This window comes from Arvicanthis niloticus, chromosome 14, assembly GCF_011762505.2.
Source record: "Arvicanthis niloticus isolate mArvNil1 chromosome 14, mArvNil1.pat.X, whole genome shotgun sequence".
Lineage (NCBI taxonomy): Eukaryota > Metazoa > Chordata > Mammalia > Rodentia > Muridae > Arvicanthis > Arvicanthis niloticus.
In genome coordinates this window covers 73,463,128-73,482,234 of record NC_047671.1, presented here as the reverse complement: position 1 = coordinate 73,482,234, position 19,107 = coordinate 73,463,128, and the positions used below count along the sequence as shown (strand labels likewise).

Genomic DNA, 19,107 nt, shown 5'->3' with positions numbered 1-19,107 from the left:
TTCATACCTAAACCACACAAAGATCCAACAAAGAAAAAGAACTTCAGACCAATCTCCCTAATGAATATCGATGCAATAATACTCAATAAAATTCTTGCGAACAGAATTCAAGAACACATTAAAACAATTATCCATCATGATCAAATAGGCTTTATTCCAGGAATGCAGGGATGGTTCAATATACGGAAGTCCATCAATGTAATCCACTATATTAATAAACTCAAAGAAAAAACCACATGATCATCTCACTAGATGCTGAGAAAGCATTTGACAAAATTCAGCACCCCTTCATGATAAAAGTCTTGGAAAGATCAGGAATTCAAGATCCATATCTAAACATTGTGAAAGCAATATACAGAAAACCAGTAGCCAACATTAAACTAAATGGAGAGAAACTTGAAGCAATTCCACTAAATTCAGGGACTAGACAAGGCTGCTCACTCTCCCTCTACCTATTCAATATAGTACTGGAAGTCCTAGCCAGAGCAATTAGGCAACAAAAGGAAGTCAAAGGGATACAAATAGGAAAGGAAGAAGTCAAAATTTCACTATTTGCAGATGATATGATAGTATATTTAAGTGACCCTAAAACTTCTACCAGAGAACTCCTAAACCTGATAAACAACTTCAGCAAAGTGGCTGGGTATAAAATTAATTCAAACAAATCAGTAGCCTTCCTCTACTCAAAAGATAAACTGGCTAAGAAAGAAATTATGGAAGCGACGCCCTTCACTATAGTCTCAAATAATATAAAATACCTTGGTGTGAATCTAACCAAGCAAGTAAAAGACCTGTATGACAAAAACTTCAAGCCCCTGAAGAAAGAAATCAAAACAGATCTCAGAAGATGGAAAGATCTCCCATGCTCATGGATTGGCAGGATTAATATAGTAAAAATGGCCATCTTGCCAAAAGCAATCTACAGATTTAATGCAATGCCTATCAAAATTCCTACTCAATTCTTCACAGAGATAGAAAGAGCAATTCTAAAATTTATTTGGAATAACAAAAAACTCAGGATAGCAAAAACTACTCTCAACAATAAAAGAACTTCTGGGGGAATTACCATCCCTGATTTCAAGCTATATTACAAAGCAATAGTGTTAAAAACTGCATGGTATTGGAACAGAGACAGGCAGGAAGATCAATGGAATAGAATTGAAGATGCAGAAATGAACCCACACACCTACGGTCACTTGATCTTTGACAAAGGAGCTAAAACCATCCAGTGGAAAAAAGACAGCATTTTCAACAAATGGTGCTGGTCCAACTGGAGGTCAACATGTAGAAGAATGCAAATTGATCCATACTTATCTCCTTGTACAAAGCTCAAGTCCAAGTGGATCAAGGACCTCCACATTAAACCAGATACATTGAAACTAATAGAAGAGAAAATGGGAAAAAGCCTCGAACACATGGGCACAGGGGACAAATTCCTGAACAGAACACCAATGGCTTGCGCTATAAGATCAAGAATTGACAAATGGGACCTCATAAAACTGTAAAGCTTCTGTAAAGCAAAGGACACTGTCAATAGGACAAAGCGGCAACCAATGGAGTGGGAAAAGATCTTTACCAATTCTACAACTGATAGAGGGCTAATATCCAAGGTATACAAAGAACTGAAGAAATTAGACTCTAGACTATCAAATAACCCTATTAAAAATGGGGTACAAAGCTGAACAAAGAATTCTCAACTGAGGAATCTCGAATGGTTGAGAAGTACCTAAAGAAGTGTTCAACATCCCTAGTCATCAGGGAAATGCAAATGAAAACAACACTGAGATTCCACCTCACACCAGTCAGAATGGCTAAGATTGAAAACACAGGTGACAGCACATGCTGGCGAGGATGTGGAGAAAGAGGAACACTTCTCCATTGCTGGTGGGATTGTAAGCTGGTACAATCACTATGGAAATCAGTCTGGCGGTACCTCAGAAAATTGAACATAGTATTACCTGAGGACCCAGCTATACCACTCCTGGGCATATACCCAAAAGATGTTCCAACATACAACAGGGACACATGCTCCACTATGTTCATAGCAGCCTTATTTATAATAGCCAGAAGTTGGAAAGAACCCAGATGTCCTTCAACGGAGGAATGGATACAGAAAATGTGGTATATTTACACAATGGAGTACTACTCAGCTATTAAAAACAATGAGTTCATGAAATTCTTAGGCAAATGGATGGAGCTTGAGAATATCATCCTGAGTGAAGTAACCCAATCACAAAAGAACATACATGGCATGCACTCACTGATAAGTGGATATTAGCCCAAAAGCTCACAATACCTAAGACACAATCATAGACACATGTGGGTGCTTTGGTTTTATTTTAGAAGGAGTAGCAAAATACTCAACCAGAGCCCCCAGGGGCTAAAACTCCAGCTTGAGAACAGAAAGGGAGGGACTCATGGCTCCACTTGTATAGGTAACTGAGGGTGGCCTCATTAGGCAGCAGTGGAAGTGGAGGGCCATAGTCCCGAAAGTTTGGATCCCTAGTATTGGGGAATGTGAGAGCAAGGAGATGGATTGGGAGAATGATGGGAGCACACCCTCATAAAAATTGGAAGAGGGGATATGAGATAAAGGGTTTTGGGGGGAGAAAGGAACAGGAGATAACAGAGAAAGGTAAATATGTAAAATATCCGATAAAAAAAATAACAGATAATGGGTCTGGGAAAAAAAAAAAAAAGATAGTTTACTTACTTCATACGATTTTCAAAAGTTTCCAGGAGATGCTTATTGGCTAAGATCTTATTTTAAGCTCTTCACAAAAGAATTTATGTCTCTGTTTAATATTCTTAAGAGAGATGCAAATCTTAATTTCCTTCAACAATTAATTGACAAAAGAGGAGTAATTTTACAAAACGTAGAAGAAGCTATCACTAATTGATATATTATATAGATTGATTAATTGTTGGCTGTTTTATAATAGTCCTTTGATAAAAGAGATTATTTAAAAAGAACTATATTTCTTTAAATAGTGTCTTCATGACTCTCTGAGGATGGAAGGAGCATTCATTGTTTATTCTTAACTTTCTAAAACTGAAAGCTCACGGCAAATCTGCTGTTGATTGCCTTGGGCATTGCTGAGACCAATAAAAACTATGCCACAACCATGTGGAAGGACCCTCATACCCTTAAATGGAATGGCCAGGATATATGAGGCCGAGGATTGATATGACTGTTTGATACCACAGAATGCACAACTAAATGGCCGCCAAAAAGATAAATGAATTAAATAGATACCTCCACAAACCAAGCCCAATTATAAATAAAATGAATAACAATTAACATCCAGGGAAGAGAAATTTCCCTGAGATTTCCCTTCTTTTTCCTTTCCAGGTAAAAATGAACCACCCACCGGGTCTGCTGTTGGAAGATCTAATCCTGATGCTGCCCTCTGGACTTATACTACTCAGACCTTCTATGGGCCAATGACAAGGACATCAAATAGCTAGAGATTGCCACTACTAATCTGAAGAAATCCCTCCTTTCGTTGTCTGAAGTGATCTCCAAAACTTGTAAAGGACTTTATTGGACTTGATTTACTCTTTTACAATTGAAAAGACTGTGTACAGCTCTAGACTGTGTACAGCCCTTAAAGAAGAATGTTGCTTTTACATAGACAAGACAGGGGAATGGTTAAAGAGAGCATGAAAAAGGCCAGAAGGTCTTGAGAGAAGACAGAGAAAGAGAAAGATGAGAGCTGGTACAAGAATTGGTTTTCAACCTTTCCATGATTGTCAACCCTACTCCCTTCCATCTTGGGACCATTAATTGGGTTATTTTTGCTTATTTCTTTTGGTCCCTGGGCCTTAAATAGGCTAACTTTGTGAAACAACAGATAGATAATCTGATAGCAAACTCTATTCAGATACATTAAGTTAGCTATGGGGGACCATGAGACTCAAGATGAGGTTGTTATTCTATCCAGGGTATTCCCAAATCCCATCTCCACCTAACCTAAAAGAGGGGACTTCCACCCCTAGACCAAGCAGAGAGGGGCCACCCAGAACCCCCTGTCTGGCGATCTGAATTCTTGCGTAGGCTGCAAGGCTAAGCACTGCAAGGGAATATTAAAAAAAAAAAGTTAAAAATATGTTTCTGGGTTCCCTGAGGGACAAGCCTGACTGCATAGGGGTTGATGTCAAAAGTATCCCCTCTCCAGGAAAAAGACATCAGGACGGATATGGCCCTCATGCCTCACTGAACAACGACAGGAGGACTGGAGCCATTACAAGATCCCCTTTAATTACTGGAGGTCAGGCCTCTATCCCCGCCTTGGCAAGATTAGAATCGCCATAGCCCTTCTATACTTGGAGAAGGGAGGAGATGTCAGGAGCAGCCCTGCTTATATACTGAAGGCCTAAAACAGCCATAAGCCTAAAATCAGCAATAGGCCTGACTTACATGCCTGCTAACACAAAGTCTTGGGTCTCTATGGAAAAAACACTGAAACAGAGGGCTATAAACTATTGTAAACAGGCAGCTTTTGTTGAAATCTACCAGCCTGAGTAGTCATAGACCTGGTAAATAGGCAGCTTTTGGCAGATAGTACCAAATTAGATAAGGACAAGTGAATCATAGGCAGAGTCATAGTGACCTGACCTCTGAACCTTCACCCAGCTGATACCCTGTTCTGAAAGATATCTGTACTCCTCCTGAACATCTATGCTCCTGTGTCATCCCCTTCCCCACATCTTGTATTTTTGTGTTTATAACTCCCATGTTAAAAAGTAAAAATTATGATTTGATAAAACACACACACACACACACACACACACACACACACACACACACACACACACACAGTGTTCCCTGGTTCTGCTGACTTAGCTCCTGACAATCTATTTTCTTGTTCTCAGAAATACTTTGAATTATAAAACGTTATTGTGTTTTTTGATAATATGCTGGGTAAAATAATCTTTATTGATCTCATTTTAAACATCAAAGTTTGTAGTGAGTTAAAATGTCCGTTAACATAATTATAGGTCATATTTATTTTCATATTGTAAAATGTTAATCTGTTGAACATTTTAAAAAACTGGATTCCTTTTTGAGAATTTCATATATGAACACTGTATTTACATAATTTTCCCCTTTCTCTCCTTCCTCCCACTTTTCCCAACCCCCCATACTTTTTGAATACATCTTATTGTTTAATTATTGTTTATATATGTATACGTGTATAAGTATATATGTTTATACAAATATTGATAAATAAAGCGTTTTGGGAAAAAAAAGGTTTATTTTCCTTCAAATGATCAGTTCTGACCCTCTTCTTTTATCCCTGCCATCGCTGCTTTGATTTACTGCCCACCTGAATGCTGAAAGCTCAGTTCTATCTACATAAACCCTGTTTCCACATTAGCCTGTCCAAGCGTAATTTACCATTTCTCTTAGTTAGGATTTCTATTGCTATGAAGAGACACCATGACCACAGAAATTCTTATAAAAGAACACATTTAATTGGAGGTAGCTTACAGTTCAGAAGTTTAGTCCAATATCATCAGGACAAACATGGTACTGAAAAAGGAGCCAAGAGCTGTACATCTGGATCAGCAGGCACCAGAAGGAATGACACTAGACCTGGCTTGAGCTTCTGAAACCTCAAAGCCCACTCTCAGTAACATACTTCCTCTGATAAGGACACACCTCCTAATAATGCCACTCCCTATGAGCCAATGGGAGCCATTTTCATTCAAACCACCACACCCTTCATCCGTTTATCCAGAGTTCCACAATGGGCTCTACAGAGCGGTTCTTGTTACTGTCCTCTGGCTTTTGGTTCAGTTTCTCTTTGCCTCCACTGCCTCTGCGTCTGATCCAGCTTACAGTTTTCCACCTGTGTATCCTGCTTAGTGGTCCTGCTACTCATTCTTCAACATCACTTAGGCAACCACAACTTTCAGGGGCCAGTGTCAGCCACTGCTTTGCCACACAGATTGGCATCACTGCCTAACAGTCTCACCCTTACCGACTCTTGAGTTATAGTAGGCTTTAGACAGGCAGTGAACATAGTTAATGCCTTTCCTGCCCTCTGTGTTCACCAGACTCCAAAGATTTCCCTAAAGAAATGCTAAGTAACGGTAGAATCATGTACAAAAGGGGGTCCATTGAAAGAGAAGTTATATGCCTCCATATCATATTATATTATATAATCATATCAGATCAGATCCCCCTAGTATATCTTACACTTACAGGACTGATAACCGCTTCAGACAGGTACTAAATCAGAACAGGAACGAACCCAGGGAGCCAAATGAGGCACCTACATGCCAAGGTCACAGCACTGAAGGGTGTGCTCATGGACATGTGTGGCTCTGATAGCTCATCTTGGTAGCCAACTACATCTGGAATTAACTAAAATTGAAGCAGCTGGGCACAGTTGTGATGGGTTTTCCTTGGTTGTATTATTTAAGTTGGGAGACTCACCTTACATCCAAGTCATTTGAAATGAGAAGACCCATCCTAAATCCAGGCCATGCCTTGTGGTGGTAGACATCATAGAAGGACATATAAAAAGAAGGCTTTTAGTGTCTGCTTGCCCTATTCTCACTGGCAAGTTTATAGATTCTGATACATGCACTCACTGTATAAGAACCTACTTCTTTGGGATTCTAACATGGACTGAAAACTGTCAACTGCAGCACCTGACTGGGACTTCTGCCTTGTGGACTAAACAACTCCTGGACTCTTGACCTTTCTGTAAGGAGACAGTCATCTTATATACAGATATGAATCAGCTCATTCTAGAGGTTCTGTTCTTAGAGAACCCTAACTAATAATAATCTGAGCCCAGCATATATCAAAGGTAAACTCCATAAAAAAAAAAAAAAAAACAAAAACAGAGAAACTCCACAAGTAAAGGTACCAAGCAAAGAAATAAAACCAACCAACCAACCAAAACTAACAAAACCAACAAAACCAACTAGCAAACCAAAACCAACCAAATAAACAAATACTTAAGTTGAATCAGAAGACCTAGCATAAAAAGCACAGAAAAAGTATTTCCCAAGAACCCTTAAAAGGACAGACTTGCTTCTATGAGCATCTGCTGTCTTCAGGACAAGAATGCTGAGGATGGTGGTATTAGCTTCAGGGGAGGCCAGCATTACACAGAGTGGATCCCTAGCCTCTCCTGGCTTGTCCTTATAACTCACCTCAGTTGCTTCTTTTTAGTGACTGAGAACCAAAGCAGTTTGAAATGAATACACATGAGATAAGGCATCAACCCAACCCAGAAAGATTCCTCAAGCAAGGGCTTAAACCTACTAAGAGTGGAAACTCAGGCAGCACCCTCTTACACACCCACACACTGAGAGTAGAGACTCAGGAAGCACTCTCTTACACACCCACACACAGAGTGGAGACTCAAGCAGCACTCTCTTACACACCCACACACTGAGAGTGGAGACTCAGGAAGCACTCTCTTACACACCCACACACTGAGAGTAGAGACTCAGGAAGCACTCTCTTACACACCCACACACTGAGAGTGGAGACTCAAGAAGCACTCTATTACACACCCACACACAGAGTGGAGACTCAGGAAGGACTCTCTTACACACCCACACACTGAGAGTGGAGACTCAGGAAGTACCCTCTTACACACTCACACACTGAGAGTAGAGACTCAGGAAACACCCTCTTACACATGCACACATTGAGAGTGGAGACTCAGGCAGCACCCTCTACACACCCATACACTGAGAATGAAGACTCAGGAAGCATCCTCTTACACACCCATACACTGAGGGTGGAGACTAAGAAGCAATCCTCTTACACATTGACACACTGTGGGTGGAGACTCAGGCAGCACCTTCTTTACACACCCACACATTGAGAGTGGAGACTCAGGCAGCACACTCTTACACACCCACACACTGAGAGTGGAGACTCAGAAAGCACCCTCTTACATACCGACACACAGAGTGGAGACTCAGGCAGCACCCTCTTACACACCCACACACAGAGTGGAGACTCAGAAAGCACCCTCTTTACACACCCACACACTGAGAGTGGAGACTCAGGCAGCACCCTCTTACACACCCACACACAGAGTGGAGACTCAGACAGCACCCTTTTACACACCTACACACTCCACTGCTCTTCTCTTGAATCCATTCACTTTTTCTGAATTATTCGTTTGTACTCCCAGTGAGAAGACAGCTCAAGATCTGCCAATATACTAGATTTCACAGTCCAAATTAAAAAAAAAAAAAAAAAAAAAAAAAAAAAGATTATTTTTGCCCAAAGGTTGCTAAGCACTGTAATGCTTTCTGTCTCTTAAAGTATTTCTCAGATTTCAAGAAAAAAATGAGAAAAACATAACTGAAGCCAAGCATAGTAGTGAAAACCTTAATCCCAACACTCAGGAGCAGAGAGGCAGGTGGGTCTGTGAGTCTGAGGCCAGACTGCATAATGATTGTAGGTCAGGGAGGGATACACATAGTTAGACTGCCAAAAAAAGAAGGAAGGAAGGAAGGAAGGAAGGAAGGAAGGAAGGAAGGAAGGAAGGAAGGAAGGAAGGAGAGAGAAAGCAGAGACTAAGGAAATGATGCCACTGATATGGAAACCTGTCGAACAATGGAAAGAATATGGTTTTTGATCCAGGAGCATCTCAACCTTTGAATGACCTTTCTGCCTGGGTCACTGAGGGTTTGGTTTGGTTTGGTTTGGTTTGGTTTGGTTTTTAAGAATCCAAAAGAGTCACTGTCTGAAAACACTGGCACCTGTTTGATCATGATGACATCATTGGCAAAGCTATATCACCAAGTACAGTTGTGGTACATTGTAAGTACCAGTGCATTTGGATATGTAGCTGGTGCGGGGGAAGGATACATTCTTGGCCACTAAGAACCACAGAACTCATATGTGACAGACAAGGTGTGGGGGAGGGGAGGGAGGCGGGTTATAGGAAATACTGAGGCTGCCACCAACCTCAATGGTTCACCTAATCTAATCCTCTACATCTAAGGATTAGCACTAAACCACAAGAATCAATTAAAAACTGCCTCCTTTAAAAATAACTATAAAGGAAGAAGTTATAACCTTCCCTTCAAGTTTTGGGGAAATAAGCAAAGGAGACTCTCAGTAACCACTGATCAAATAGGCAAAGACACATACAAACTGTCAAACTGACAAAGACAGAATATGAATACCACACAGCTCTCAGGGATGGTGTGCAAGCCACAAAACTCAGCAGTCAGAAATGTAAGGTGTGGTTTTTGTTTTGTTTGGTTTTGGCTCTGGATGTCCTGGACCTCAATCTATAGATCAGGTTGGCCTTGAACTCAAAGATTCAGCTGCCTCTGCCTCCTGAGTACTAGGATTAAAGGTATGAGCCACTACTGTAAGGAGTGGTTCTGATGCTATGATTGGGAATCTGCCTGTAAATGCTGAAGGTCCTGTTTTCCAATTGGTTCTTCATCGATCAATAAAGATACCAGCAGCCAATGGCTGGGCGGAAGAGGCAGGACTTCTAGGTTCCTAAAGGCAGTCTAGGAGACACAGGAGGAGAAAAGAGAATTTGCCATGCTTCCGAGGGAGAGAGAGCCACCAGCCATGTGAGATCTCAGGTGGCGTGGCCACTGGCCACTTCCAGATTGGGCCTGGGGTAGCAGGCAGGAGATTAGAAACACAACTAAGCTGAGGACAGATCTAGAATGTTGAGCAAGAAATAAAGGCAAGAACAAGCTAGCCTTGGGAAGCATAGAAGAGGCCAGCCACTGAGCTGTAAGGCAGGTTAAAAATGAGTGTCTGGCGAAGGTGGCACACGCCTTTAATCCCAGCACTTGGGAGGCAGAGGCAGGTGGATTTCTGAGTTCAAGGCCAGCCTGGTCTACAGAGTGAGTTCCAGGACAGCCAGAGCTACACAGAGAAACCCTGTCTCGAAAAACCATAAATAAATAAATAAATAAATGTGTGTGTGTGTGTGTGTGTGTGTGTGTGTGTGTGTGTGTGTGTGTCTTTCATCCACAGATCCAAGGTAATCAGGGTGGTGGATGGTAGCATTGTCCCCCTGGAACTTAAGAAGCTACAGGCTACACAGTACCATCCAGCTCAATATGATGATTTTAAATATGGAAACTTAGTAAGTTATTAACTGACTGTGCAACAATACGCTTTAGTTTTAGCTTGTTTCTGACATCATCACAAAACCACAACTTCTTATAACTATATGCAAGCGATTTGTGTTTCATGGAAAGCCATCAATTACATATTATATCTGTATAAATTTATCTCTTCTGGATTATTTCACATAAATGGAATAGTGTATGCATTATTTTGTAACTAGGTTTTTCCACTTAGCAGAATGCTTCTAAGATCCATCTATATCGGGCTGGAGAGATGGATCAGTTGTTAAGAGCACCAACTGCTCTTCCAGAGGTCCTGAGTTCAATTCCCAGCAACCACATGGTGGCTCACAACCATCTGTAATGGGATCTGATGCCCCTTCTGGTGTGTCTGAAGGCAGCTACAGAGTACTCATATACATAAAATAAATAAATAAATCTTTTTTAAAAAGATTCATCTATATCATAGAATATATGATCTCATTTCTTGTGGTTTAATAGCACTAACACACACACACACACACACACACACGATCCTTTGTTTAGCCATCCACTAGTATAAACATCCAGATAGTATAAATTTACATGTATACTGTTTGCCTAGTTGCGTGTTTTGGTTTTGTTATTAATGCTGTGAATATCCATGTGCAGGGTTTTTGGAGGGCGTGAGCCTTTCTTAGAAGTGCTGCATGATACTCAGTGTGCCTTTTAGGAAGTGCCAAGCTGGTTTTTTAAAGTGCCCGTGGAAGTGCCTACCAGCAGTTTATGAGGATACTGACTCTACAAACCTCAGAGTCAGCAGACTTGTATCCTTGATTCAAGGTGTATCTCTTCTAGACAGTAATATAGTTGGGTCTTAGATTTTAAAAATATAATCTAATAACTTCTGTCTTTTGAATGAAGCTTTTTTTAAAGGTTCATTTATTTTTATTTTATGCATTTGAGTGTTTTGCCTGCAAGTATGTATAAGCACCACATTCATGCCTGGTGTCCATAAAGGCCAGAAGAGGGTGTCAGATTTCCTGAAACTGCAGTTACAGGTGATTGTGAGCCAACACATGGGTGCTAGAAATGGAACCTGGGTCTTCTGTAAAAGCAGCCAGTGCTCCCAACCTCTGAGCCATCTCCCTACCTCTTTCTCTTAGTTAGAGTTTTACTGCTGTGAACAGACACCATGACCAAGACAACTCTTATAAGGACAACATTCAATTGGGGCTGGCTTACAGGTTCAGAAGTTCAGACCATCATCATCACCATCATCACCACTACCACCACCACCATCATCTGTGGGGCAGTGGGCTATGAGAGGCAGCTGGGTACCAGGTTGAGCTGGCTTCGAACCCTCAGGGATGGTAGGAGTTTGGCTTTGCTCCTGGAACCCCCTGGCTGCTTTCACATAGCTACAGCCCTCTACAGCCCCTCCCACAGAGAGGTTTGTGGCCATTGGTCATGTAGCACAGGTAGAGGGTGTGACTACAGGCCACAGAACCTCAAGACAAATCTCCATATTCATGAGATATCTAATGGCCAGAGGGCATAGCCAATTAAGCTTTCTTCCCAGACCCTCCTCCCTGCAAAAGGTATTTAACCTCAGCCGCCAATACGGGGTATAGCTTCATCCATTTTCTGCCATGACAATAGACACTTTAAGACCCTGACTACCTCTCTTCTTTGGGGCCCTGCCATGGGGGAACCATGAAGAAGGTTTTCAACTACTGAGCTGCTGTCTAATCTAATCTCCCACTGATGACCTCTCTACACTCCAGCCACAGAGACATAACCAATACTAGCCAAGTGAGTTGCTGTGACCAAGAATTTCTCTTCCCCATGGGATGCTGCCAGAGTTCTTGGGTTGGGGATCCCCAGGGTTCAAAGCATGCTCAACCAGCTACCCAGCTGCCTCTCACAGCCCACCACCCCATCATCATCATCATCATCATCATCAAGGTGGGAGCACGGCAGAGTCCAGGCAGACATGATGTAGGAGGAGCTTAGAGTTCTACATCTTGTTCTGAAGGCTGCTAGGAGAATAGCTTCCACAGAGGTAGGATGAGGGTCTTAAAGCCCACACCCACAATAACACACTTATTCCAACAAGGTCACACCTCCTAATAGTGTCACTTCTTGGGCCAAACATATACAAATTATCCAATTGTTTTAAGGATTATTTAGTTTAATAATGTTCCAGTCATGTTTAATATAATTATTGATACTGACACTAGCAACACATCTCTGTTTTTAATTATTTGGGAATGTCTTTATTTCTCTGTCATATTTAAAGGACAATTTTGCTATATATTAAGTCTCTGGTTATTATATGTTGTTTTTCCTACAGTGTGGAGAATGCGGCCTCTAGCCTCCAGGTTTTTGCTCTGTTTGGAGGTTTGCTGTTTTTCATGGATTGCATTGATTTTCTTCCATGTGTACTAAATCCTTTTTATCTTGATGCTTCTAATATTTTCTCTTTGTCTTTTAACAGTGATTATAATTTGTTCAGGTAAGGTTCTATTTTTGTTTGTTCAAAAAAAAGGCTTACTGAATATTAATATCTCTTGTGAAATTTCATCCATTATTTATTCAAATATTTTTCTATCCCTGGCTCCTCTTCTTCCAAAACTGTTTTTAATATACATGTTTATATGTATGACATCTCACAGGTAGGTCTCTGGGATGCTGGTCACATTTCGAACTGAAAATTTAATTTTCCAATTAATTTTTTTCTATATTAAATGGTGATTTTTCTCTCTTACAGTTCACTTTCTCTGCCATTTAAAATCTGCTGAGGCATTCTAAAGAAATCTCATTTCCATTACACTTTTCAATCTGGACTTTTCACTGGTTATTTTCTATTCCTCTTTGACTGACATTCTTGAATTCATTACGCCTTTCCTTTGCTTCTTGGCATAGTTGCAGCCCCATCCATAAACATTCTAAAAGAAATGCTTTGCTGTGTTCTGGGCTAGCTCTTACATCTGAAGCCTTTTCTTTTCCTGCACATGGACCACAATTTACTTCTATAAATGTCAATACTTTTTGGTTGAATACTGTGCTTTCTAGATGACATATGGTAGCCACTCTGGGTCTACGTTCCCCACGTCTCATTATTGTACGTGTTAATTTTGCTTGTTCAGTGATCTTCCTAGAGAAAGTGTAAAGTCTGTCTCTCATAAAAGGTACAGATGCTGACATCTTTCCTAATATCTATATCCTCATTCTTCATGCATGTGCAGCTTGGCACCTGGCAAGGACCAGTCAGAGGTTGTTGTTATGAGCCAGAAAACCTTGTTTGCCTCTGCTTCTGTATGGCTGGGGAGAGCATTTGAACCTCAGGCAGTTCTCATGTCTGCCTTAGTTTGTACTTTCCTCTGACTCCACTGTATACAAACAGGCCCTGGTCAGGCATGTGTGAGTATGTTTGAGTCTGCTCCACCTCTTTTGTGTGACCCTTGACTAGAAAGCATTGAGTATGAGATATAACAGAGGGAGGGCTACAGAGCTCACAATGCTCTTACCTCCAGAACTATGTAGGTCATCAGCAAGACCACTGTCCACAGCTTGCTCCAATGCAGCTTATAAACTCAAAACAGTGGAACTACTGCCTCCCTGTTCACTTAGAACCAAAATGGCCACCAGAATTAATAATGTCCCAAACAGGGAGTGACTCATAGAAACTGCAAGGCCGATTTCTATAGCTCACACTGAGAGCTGAGAGGGTGGAATGGGGCAGAACACCACGTTTTACTCTGTTCCTACCAAGAACAAATACCTCTGGTTTCTTGTATACCTTTAGTCTATTTCTGAAAGCATGGACACAAAGACTTCAGGTAGTGTTTTCCCAGCTCTGTTTGTTTTGGTGACTGTCAGCTTCCTCCCTCTCTCATGCTGAAGATCTCAGCCAGTCTCCCCATTCTTCTGAATGCAAAACTACTATACTAATATACTAATACAGAGATGGAGGAGTGACAACACTACTGTACAAGCCCATTTCCAGAGAAAGCAAAAGCATCTGAAAAAACAGAGATGTCCAAATCAGGAACTCTGATAACTACTTCATTAGATTGAATCCCACTCATCTGGAGCAGCTCCTAAGCCGCTGCATCTTGATTCCTTCGGACACAAGGGAGATGTAAGGTGCCAGAGAAGAGAGCTCATGTCAAAGCATCTGTCACCACGGTGCTTCACACTGTTGCCTTTCTGTTTTGGACCTCTGTGGTCCACCTACCTCTCTCTTATGCTTCAGTCATGTCACTGTGATATACCAAAGCTATTCTTGTGGCAGCCCTTGTCATGAAGGCTCACAGAAGTGTCTCCATCTGGCCATGTCAGTTTTCTTCTACCACCTCACTGGACAGGCTGGGTCCCCTTGAGAAAGTCAGCTGAACTCTGGACAGCCTCATGGTTCCAGAGAAGGACAAAAACTTCCTGATATATGTTAATCTAGTCTCTGAGGGGTTTTTGATAAAAAAATCTCTCATTTCCAGAGGGGTAATTAGGTTCATGAAGTTCTGCTGCCGACTCCCAGTCACCTTCTAAGAATGTGATGATGTCTTCCTGATAAAATAGGTGAAAGGTCTCAGAAATTATCACCTGTAGTGACCAGGCATGTGTCACTAAAAATGGTTTCCTAAAGATCCTACTTTACAGAACCCAGACTGGGCAGTCTGGGCACACAGATGTCTGAGCTAGACTTTCCCACCTCTACAGACCCTCTCTCTTTCTTACCTTAGCAAAGAAGATCCAGGCTGCACACTGCCCTGGGGCCAGAACACTTCTCAGCTTTACTGTACTGAGCATGAGAAAGAATCCCAAAACTCCACTGAAAAGAGAAAACACCCTTTGGTTAGTGAGGCTGCCTTTCTTCAGCCACAGCCAGTGAGCTCCTCCTCTTACTCCCATCATTGAGACAAGGTCTGGGCCACACGCTGGCAATGGAGCTCTAAATCCTCCCACCACCTCCCCCGGGGAGCTGTGATTACAGGTAGAGTCCATCCCTCTCAGGCAGATGCCATCCCTCTCAGGTAGATGCCATAACTCTCAGGTAGATGCCATCACTCTGAGGTAGATGCCATCACTCTGAGGTAGATGCCATCACTCTGAGGTAGATGCCATCACTCTGAGGTAGATGCCATCACTCTGAGGTAGATGCCATCACTCTGAGGTAGATGCCATCACTCTGAGGTAGATGCCATCACTCTGAGGTAGATGCCATCACTCTGAGGTAGATGCCATCACTCTGAGGTAGATGCCATCACTCTGAGGTAGATGCCATCACTCTGAGGTAGATGCCATCCCTCTCAGGCAGATGCCATCACTCTCAGGTAGATGCCATAACTCTCAGGTAGATGCCATCACTCTGAGGTAGATGCCATCACTCTGAGGTAGATGCCATCACTCTGAGGTAGATGCCATCACTCTCAGGTAGATGCCATCACTCTCAGGCAGATGCCATCCCTCTCAGGCAGATGCCATCACTCTCAGGCAGATGCCATCACTCTCAGGTAGATGCCATCACTCTGAGGTAGATGCCATCATTCTGAGGTAGATGCCATCACTCCCAGGTAGATGCCATCCCTCTCAGGTAGATGCCATCACTCTGAGGTAGATGCCATCACTCTGAGGTAGATGCCATCACTCTCAGGTAGATGCCATCCCTCTCAGGTAGATCCCATCACTCCCAGGTAGATCCCATCACTCTCAGGTAGATGCCATCACTCTCAAGTAGATGCCATCACTCTCAAGTAGATGCCACCATTCTGAGGTAGATGCCATTACTCCCAGGTAGATGCCATCCCTCTCAGGTAGATGCCATCACTCTGAGGTAGATGCCATCACTCTCAGGTAGATGCCATCACTCTGAGGTAGATGCCATCACTCTCAGGCAGATGCCATCCCTCTCAAGCAGATGCCATCACTCTCAGGTAGATGCCATCACTCTCAGGTAGATGCCATCATTCTCAGGTAGATCCCATCACTCTCAGGTAGATCCCATCACTCCCAGGTAGATCCCATCACTCAGTACTGCTCCAAAATCTTGGGTACTAAGACTCGGTGGCAAGTGCAAATCATGTTGTTTGTATGATGAGGTCCCTGATTTTGGATTGGTCCATTTATGGTCTCATCATCTGAAGGCATCATTGCGAGATGATAGCAGGAGGTAGAGCTTGATTAGAAGACATGCTCCCAGGATACACCTCAGAAACATGATTGCCCCCAGCCCTTGCCTTCTATCCTGTCCCCTTTCACAAGGCAGATACTGCTTCCACTGCACACCTGCCACTGTTAAAGAATGAATGTGCCTTACCAATGAGAAACTGCTCGCTTAGAGATTAATAGGCAGAAATCTAAAAAGAAAGAAAGAAAGAGAGAAAGAAAAAAGAAAGAAAGAAAGCAAGAAAAAAAAGAAAAAAGAACAAAAGAAAGAAAGAAAGAAAGGCCCAAAGAAGAGACAGCCTCAAATGAAAGTTTTTACTAACTTATATGCACCTTAAGTTTACACATTTTACATATGTTGTTAGCCTTAAATCTCTTGTGGGTCCCAGCTCCAGGTTATACACTAAATAATTTAAAAACAGACAGGAGACTGCATGTCTGGCCACTTGGGCAGATGGAAGACTTCCACAAGAAAGATATTGCTAGAATTATTTCTTAAGTACAGCAATGTTGCTCTTCTCAAATAGCTGGTTGTTGCTCAGCCTTGTCTTACCCCTGGCGGAATTATGCTTTTCCTGATAAGGGCACAGGGAACTCACTGGCGACCAGGATTCAATGGTTGCTGTGACCCTGCACCACCCACATGAGCTACCTGGTGGAGGCATAACTTTGGGGGAATGGGCCTGATGGCTGGTCAGTCAGTACTGGTGACAAACGTTTTATCCTACATGATAATTTTGCTTGCCTCTGGGTAGCTACAACTTATCTTTGGGGTGTTTGGGGGTCACACTCCTTTAGCTAAATTCTACTTCCTGTGATTTGATGTCTTCTAGGCAAATCTATTAGTAAACCCTTTATTGTCTGTTCTATTACTTGGAGTTCCTCCCACACCACCAGCACAGCATCAGTCTTACAAGCCCCAAGTACCGGGACCAGGCAGCCTTGGGAGACACCAGACCAGGAACAAAGAGAGCCTTTGATATTTAACTTGTTTCTCTTAGATACCCCTCAGAGCACTGAGGCCTACAGCAGTCACCAATGAGTCAGAGTGGGGCGTTCTAGGGTCCATGACTCCGAGGGAAGGTGTAGCAGGGAAGGCAGTCAGTCTCTGAGATACCTCTTGGTGGCTTCCACTCCTGCAGCCAAGAACCAATGTCACAGGGGTGTCCAGTTCCCAAAGCCTGTCCTTGTCCGTTGCCCTGTCCTCTCCACCTCCAGCTAAGAGGCATGAGCAAAGACTGTCCCTCGGCACAGATGCAGCTAGGATGAGCTAGACTCTGTGGCTTAGAGACAGCCAATGCTTTCCTCCCATTGCCTGACTTGTTAGTTTGTAAATAATTCCTTTTTTATGGTTTACAGTAGTTTAATTATCTACTATTGCATGATTTATTTTGGCCAGGCCATTTGTCCTGGTACAGAAGTTAGTAGGCTTTTCAAGTGTACAGTACCTTACCTGGCTTCTTGTAGCGTTGCCGAGGACCCTACTGCTGCACATTTAGATCGTTCCTAACTCTGTTCTGAGGTTAGAGTGCACTCAGTCGCCCATATAAATATGTAGTCACCTAGCCTCCATGTAAAGGTATCTATTTTTTTAAACTACCTCATCTTTATCTTCCTCCTTTCAGTTCACCCACCCCTTGATATGGAGAACACCCCTCTGAAAAAGACAGAGAATCCCTGAAGTGAAGGATCCTGGGAGAAAGAGAGATTTGTTTCAGGGTCTCTGCGTTATGGCTACCTCCCTCCCATCAGGTACCCATGATCTTTCTCTGATTTCCCAGGACCACCTGAAGGGAACACTCCTAATCTGAAATATATGACCATGGAGGATCCATTGAAATGATGTGAGGGAATTGTACACATTTTTTAAAAGGTCAGCTTTGTATTGAAGCCAGGAGGGTAAAATGATAGAGAGTTAGGACAATTCAAGCAAAGATCTTTAAAATAAAAGGGCTGATCTAACATGTTGAGTTAGGAGAAAGCTGTTGATTACAGAGGACCAGAAACATAGCCAGAGTGTGTCCACGCAAAGTCAACACCAGTGAGCTGTGAAGGTGCTGTTCTGTTCCAAATAACCAAACTAGTGTTGACCATACTCCAGAGCATGCTTGCCCATACTACCAAACAATCATGCTCAAGGGACGCCAGTTGCAGGTGCCTAGGCAGCAAGAGTTACATCATGAAAGCTTGGCTCGTGGACAAGTGAGCAGGCTAGTCAGACTAACAGGGGTTGAGAGAGACGACAGGAGCATTACTGATACTGTTCTGAGGGTGATACAGAAATCGTTCCAAGGCTCAAATGCAGAAATTCTATAATAATGCCCCCATTGCCCCAATGGAACATGATATGCCCACTCCAGACTTAGCTTTTTTGATTAATTTGTTTTATTATTTTATATGTATGGTTGTTTTGCTTCCCTGTATCCATGTGCAGCTTGGGACTGGAGTTACAGATGGTTGTGAGCTTCCATGAGGGTACTGGGAATCAAACCTGGTCCTTGGCAACAAACACTGTTAATTGCTGAGCCAACTCTCCAGTCCACACATACCAACTTTTTATCTATCTTCAAAGACTGCTCTATAGATACCACTTTCTATGTGGGAACAACAGTCTAGCTTTTATTCATAGCTGTGAGGATTTGGGGTCTTGTTTTGTTTTGTGACTAATGACAATAGCACTTACTATGCACAGGCACTGTTGTAAGTATCCACTTGTACTAACTAGTATAAAAGCCTGTGAGACAAATATAGTCATTATTGCTAGATGAGTAAAAACAAGTTAAAAACTTGATTAAGATTTCCTGACAGGCTTGAGGAAGCTAATAAAGAGTCAGCGCCCCTATTCCCTGGGCTTGGGGACTAAGGTGG

General features: G+C 42.4%; 1 protein-coding gene and 1 long non-coding RNA gene across 7 annotated transcripts in view; one reads left to right on the top strand and one right to left on the bottom strand.

The window, feature by feature from the left end:
- Slc35d4 (solute carrier family 35 member D4) overlaps window positions 1-19,107 on the bottom strand; it is a 146,973-nt gene that overhangs the window by 65,429 nt on the left and 62,437 nt on the right. For 4 of the 6 annotated variants that reach the window (XR_004608215.2, XM_076912985.1, XM_034517732.2 and 1 more), the window contains exon 13: window positions 14,812-14,905. Coding sequence is in view for 4 of the 6 variants with exons in the window: in XM_076912985.1 (XP_076769100.1) it covers window positions 14,812-14,905 (94 nt within the window). In the remaining 2 variants the exon portion in view is untranslated. Of the gene's footprint in view, window positions 1-6,445; window positions 6,499-14,811; window positions 14,906-19,107 lie in introns of all 6 variants that reach the window. The other 2 variants (XR_013103844.1, XM_076912983.1) reach the window with 1 other exon arrangement.
- The window catches only part of LOC143434375 (uncharacterized), a 64,880-nt gene that overhangs the window by 35,281 nt on the left and 10,492 nt on the right, over window positions 1-19,107 (top strand). The window lies entirely within an intron of this gene.